Raw genomic sequence first — 6,000 nt, 5'->3', positions numbered from 1 at the left:
GGAGTCTCGCTCTGTCGCCCAGGCTGGAGTGCAGTGGTGCAATCGCGACTCATTGCAACCTCCGCCTCCCTGGTTCAAGCGATTCTCGTGCCTCAGCCTCCCGAATAGCTGAGATTACAGGCGCGCGCCACCACGCCCGGTTAATTTTTGTATTTTTAATAGAGACGAGGTTTCGCCATGTTGGCCAGGCTGGTTTCAAACTCCTGACCTCAGGTAATCCGATCGCCTCGTCCTCCCAAAGTGCTGGGATTACAGGCGTGAGCCACCATGTCCGGCCCTCATGAACTTATTCTTTAGCGTTTCATTTTGAGAGCGGAGTCACAGGGAATTGCGGAAACAGCAGCGAGGCCCCGCGACCCCTTGGCCCACGTGCTCACAGTCACGGCTCCGGTAGCCCCGCGCCAGCCAGGGGCGGAGTCCGCTATGACGCGTGTAGGGCAGCGCGCTCCCGGAAGTGACGCGCGACGGTTCGTGCGTGCGTGCGGGCGGCTGCGTCGGGCTGCAGGAGAAGATGGCGGTCTCCACAGGTCGGTTCCCGGGCTGGGCTGCCTGATTTTCTGCTCCTACCCGGCTCTGCCCCTCAGCCTGCTGCTGGCGGCCGAGCGCTGACCGTGCGGGAGAAGCCCGAGTGCGCTGTCTCGAATGCCGCGCTCTCCGCGGAGCTTAGCCTGGGACCGGGTGGGACCGGCGCCGAGGCCCCCGGCGGCCGTCGGGTTGGCGAGTCGTGCTCGCGCGTCGGCCGCGCGCCGGCGGGCTGGGGGCGGGGTGGCTCCCACGCGGGCGCACCCGTAGGGTGCGGCGGGCGCGGGTCCGAGTTGTAGGCTGAAGGCTCTACGGGAGGGAGGCGAGGAGGCCCAAGGTGGGCGGGTGTCAACCTCCGGCACCGAAGATGGGTCAGGCCAAGAGGTGACCTGGATCAGAGTAGGGGTCCCATTCCATGGGACTCTCCTTGACATGGGTTGGGGAGGAGAGGACGGTTGCTCCTTAAGAAAGAGAGGATCGTTCTTACCTGACTGAATACGTGTTATCTTTTTATTATGTATGAGGAAACTGCAGTGCAAACAAAATAAAAGACCAGAGCAAGATGAAAGCTAATTGAAGAACAAGTGGTTTCTTAGATAAGCTGTTCAACTCCTCTTTCCTACTGAATACAATGTTTGGTTTCCTGTGAGCACACAAGTATTAACGTTGGGGTTTTAGACATTAGACCATTTCAAAAATGTTGAAAATGTTAAGTTTTACTTTACATTTAAAAATGTTAACATGTATGATCTGCCTTTTTCTTCTTTTTTTTTTTTTTTTTTTTTGAGTCAGAGACTCACCCTGTTGCCCAGGCTGGAATGCAGTGGTGTGATCTCGGCTCACTGCGAGCTCCACCTCCCAGGTTCAAGCGATTCTTCTGCCTCAGCGTCCCAAGTAGCTGGGATTACAGGCACGTGCCACCACGCCAGGCTAATTTTTGTATTTTTAGTAGAGACGGGGTTTCGCCATATTGACCAGGCTGGTCTCGAACTCCTGACCTCAGGTGATCCGCCCACCTCGGCCTCAGAGTGCTGGAATTACAGGCGTAAGCCACTGCGCTCGACCTGATCTGCCTTTTTCTAGACTTCATTGAAACTGGATTGTAGAACAGTGTGATTTAATAGTTCATGTCATCATTGCATAATAAAATGAGTTTTCAAATCTGTATGTACTGAAATGGAAGGCTTCAAATATATGTTGTAATTGTTACTTTAATAGCTCAGGATACATTCTGCATACATTTTAATTAGGTAGTGTCTTTTACATCTTTATTACATATAGGTGTCATAGGTTTTAAGATCTTTAGCAGTTCTAGTGTTGGGATAGTATATATACTTGGGTCAGAGCTAACTAGTAAGGCAAGGATTATTTTTAAAGTGGAGTTTTAGTGTTACGACTTTACTGTGCTTGCTGAAGTCTAATCTATGTGCTCGTTAACGGGGCCATATCTTTTTAACAGTTGTGCTTAGAACCTCATAGATTTTTGAAAATGTAGTAATAAAATAATGCATTTTAATTTAATACTTTTCATTTTCATTTTCATTTTGTGGATTGCATTATTAAACACAATTTTTTCATAACACTGTACATATGAGTGAATGTTAATATTTTGAAAAGATCAAAGGTTACATGATGGCAAATATTTTTTGTTAATCACTTTTAGTTGTTTTGGAAATTGAATATAAAGATTACTGATAAATAGTTAGCATATTGTACATAGGGAGTCTTTTTTTTATTTTTATTTTTTTGAGATGGAGTCTTGCTGTTGCCCAGGCTGGAGTGCAGTGGCATGATCTTGGTTCACTGCACCCTCCTCACTTCAGGTGATCTGCCCGCCTCAGCTTCCCAAAGTGCTGGATTACAGGGGTGAGCCACTGTTCCCGTCTACTAGGTTTTTTTTTTTTTTGAGACGGAGTCTTGCTCTGTCACCCAGGCTGGAGTGTAGTGGTGGGATCTTGCTTGGCTCACTGCAACCTCCGCCTCATGGGCTCAAGTGATTCTCCTGCCTCAGCCTCCCAAGTAGCTGGGACTACAGGCATGTGCCACCATGCCCAGCTAATTTTTTGTATGTTTAGTAGAGACGGGGTTTCACCATGTTGGCCAGGATGGTCTTGATCTCTTGACCTTGTGATCCGGCCTCTCAAAGTGCTGGGATTACAGGTGTGAGCCACCACGCCTGGGTTTGTTTTTTTGTTTTGTTTTGTTTTTTTTGTTGTTGTTTTTTTTGAGACAGAGTCTCGCTTCTTCGCCTAGGCTGTAGTGCAATGGTGTGATTTTGGCTCACTGCAACCTCCACCTCCCTGGTTCAAGCAATTCCCCTGCCTCAGCCTTCCGAGTAGCTGGGATTACAGGCGCACGCCTCCACGCCCAGCAAATTTTTTTGTATTATTATTATTATTTTTTTAGTAGAGATGGGGTTTCATCATGTTGGCCAGACTCGTCTCAAACTCCTGACCTCAGGTGATCTGCCCACCTCAGCCTCCCAAAGTGCTGGGATTATAAGGTGTGAGCCATCATGCCCAGCCTACTAATTAGTTTTAATTTTACTATTAGTTATACTTTTGTTTGCTTTTTGGTAACATGGGAAGTAAATAGTACCTGTGTATTTGTGAAAGCAGCATGATACAGCTTAAAATTTAAAATTAGATGAGCTGCATGGATGTGATGCTCGTGTTTGTTTGAGATGGAGTCTCGCCTTGTTGCTCAGGCTGGAGTGCAATGGTGCAATCTCGGCTGACTGCAACCTCTTCCTCCTAGGTTTAAGCAATTCTCCTGCCTCAGCATTCTGAGTAGCTGGGATTCAGGCATGCACCACCACGCCCAGCTAATTTATTGTATATATTTTTTTTAGTAGATACGGGGTTTCGCCATGTTGGCCAGGCTGGTTTGAAACTGTTAACCTCGGGTAATCCATCCGCCCTGGCCTCCCAAAGGGCTGGGATTGCAGGCACGAACCACTGAGCCTGGTCTAATACACGTGTTTTTTATTTAAGCCAAAGTATCTCGATAACAGTTGTTTAAGAGGCCAAAAAGAAAAAGCCCTGACAAATATGTTTTGATCTTGAGTTCAGTGTGCATCATATACCTTAGCTCCTTTAACCCTTCGTTTTACTGGAAGAGAATTTTGGAAGGAAAAAACTTTTAATTTGAGACTTTTTGAGATGGAGTCTCGCTCTGTTGCCCAGGCTGGAATGCAGTGGCATGCGATCATGGCTCACTGCAGCCTTGACCCGCTGGAGTCAGGTTATCCTCCTACCTCAGCCTCCCAAGTAGCTGGGAACACAGGCACGCATTGCCACACCTGGCTAATTTTTAAAATTATTTCTAGAGACAGGGTCTCCATATGTTATCCAGACTAGTCCGAACTGCGGGACTCAAGTGATCCTCCTGCCCTGGCCTGAGGTTAGGATTACAGGTTTGAGCCACTGTGCATGGCCAGATGGAGACTTTTAAGCAGAAACATTTTTTGCCATACCATCTGGTCTTCTTATTTTACAGATAAGAAAACTGAGGCTCAAACAAGTAAAAGGCTATGTATAGGTGGTTATTAGTACAGGCAAGATTAGAATCCAGGTCTTTTACCCTCAGTCTGATGCGCTCTCCATTATGAAGAACTCTGAATTTGGAATATTTGTCAGAACACGAATCTTAATTACTCCCTTTCACACTTCCCTTTGTAGCACAATCCTTGTTTCAGACTCATATGCTTCTTATGGATGAAAGGGGAACATAGCCCTCACCAGCTAGGTTATCCCTTTCCAAGAGACAGAGTCACCCATGGAATTCAAGAGTATTTCACAGGACAAAGGTTAAGAAGCTACTTTTGGAAATAGAAATCTGATACTGTTTTATACTCATGAGTCAAAATTCCAACATTAATAATAACAATTAGTTTAGATAGAAAGTGTGCAGGCTGGGTGGGGTGGCTCACACCTATAATCCCAGCACTTTGGGAGTTCAAGGCGGGCAGATCACCTGAGGTCGGGAGGTCGAGACCAGCCTGACCAACATGGAGAAGCCCTGTCTCTACTAAAAATACAAAATTATCCGGGCGTGGTGGCACATACCTGTAATTCCAGCTACTCAAAAGGCTGAGGCAGGAGAATCGTTTGAACCTGGGAGGCGGACGTTGTGGTGAGCCGAGATCGTGCCGTTGCGTTCCAGCCTGGGTAAGAAGAGTGACACTCCATCTCAAAAAAAAAAAAAAAAGAAAAGTATGTGCAGTAGTTTTAGAAAAACACAGTAGTTTTAGTTTTACAGAAAAGTTGTGAAGATAGTACAGAAAGTTTCCATGCACCTTACATTCAGTTTTCCTTGTTAATTTCCTTTTTTTTTTCTCTTGAGACAGAGTCCTCCTCTGTTGCCCAGGCTGGAGTGCAATGGCGCGATTTGGGCTCACTGCAACCTCCTCCTCCTGGGTTCAAACGGTTCTCCTGCCTCAGCCTCCTGAGTAGCTGGGATTACAGGCGTGCACCATCATGCCTGGATAATTTTTTGTGTCTTTAGTAGAGACAGGGTTTCACCATGTTGGCCAGGCTGGTCTCAAACTCCTGGCCTCGTGATCCGCCCGCCTTAGCTTCCCAAAGTGCTGGGATCACAGGCGTGAGCCACCGCGTCCATATTCCCTGTTAATTTCTTATATTGGTATGGTACACTTGTCACAATTAAGGAACCAATATTGACACATTTATTATTAACAGGTTCAGATTTCCTTGGTTTTTCTTTAATATACTTTTGCTGTCCCAGGACTTCATCCAGGATACCACATTACATTGTATCGTGAAATGTTTTATATTTATCACTTAGGTAATATTAGTGGTACAGTGAAGCTCTAGTCTCTTTGACTATAGATGCCTGGAAAATGTCTTTGAGTAATGAGAAACTCAGAAAAAATTGATTAAAGAATATGTTTTCTGCTACGTAGGCAGAAAACAAAACCAGAATATAACCTACTAATTGCCTTCTTCAGAAGTGGGTAGCATTGTATATACTGGAAGAACTAGTTTAGCAGTGGTCTGAGTTCCCTGCTGCCCCTGACAGACTACCGTGCCACCATGGGCATGTCAGTTAAATCACTAAACATTGCTTTTCTCATCCCATCTGTGAAAAGATTGGACAACATGATTTTGTTTTCCTCTTCTTTAGATGAAGATGCTTGGATATGGACAGAACTTGGGTGTGGTAATAGAAGAGAATTACATAGTTTAAATCATAACCTAGAACTTGGTAACTAAACAATAGAAGAGCTGAACTGTGGTAGTCTAGTGTATTTCCCTCTCGAGGCTTCCATAACTGGCCTGGTTGATTTTTCTAGGTCATTTGGGAGCCTGAATTCTCTTGATAAACATGCTTTTGATAATATGGTACAACCTCACTGTACAGTCCTTTGAACAGCAGTTTGCAGAGGTAAAAATGGCCGTGCAAAAAACTCAAAGCAATCTTAATAATTGGGAAAATTATGGTTGTTCTGAGACCTTC

At 45.6% G+C, this 6,000-nt stretch overlaps 1 protein-coding gene across 1 annotated transcript in view; it reads left to right on the top strand.

The window, feature by feature from the left end:
* The first annotated feature begins 444 nt into the window (after positions 1-444).
* The window catches only part of UBE2V2 (ubiquitin conjugating enzyme E2 V2), a 59,107-nt gene continuing 53,551 nt past the window's right edge, over positions 445-6,000 (top strand). Inside the window, exon 1 of the mRNA XM_030937841.1 lies at positions 445-527. Within this exon, the coding sequence (XP_030793701.1) occupies positions 512-527 (16 nt within the window). The 5' untranslated portion in view covers positions 445-511. The remainder of the gene's footprint in view (positions 528-6,000) is intronic.

The sequence above is a fragment of the Rhinopithecus roxellana genome, chromosome 9 (genome assembly GCF_007565055.1).
Source record: "Rhinopithecus roxellana isolate Shanxi Qingling chromosome 9, ASM756505v1, whole genome shotgun sequence".
NCBI classification, from domain to species: Eukaryota; Metazoa; Chordata; class Mammalia; order Primates; family Cercopithecidae; genus Rhinopithecus; species Rhinopithecus roxellana.
This window is presented reverse-complemented; position numbering and strand designations above follow the sequence as displayed.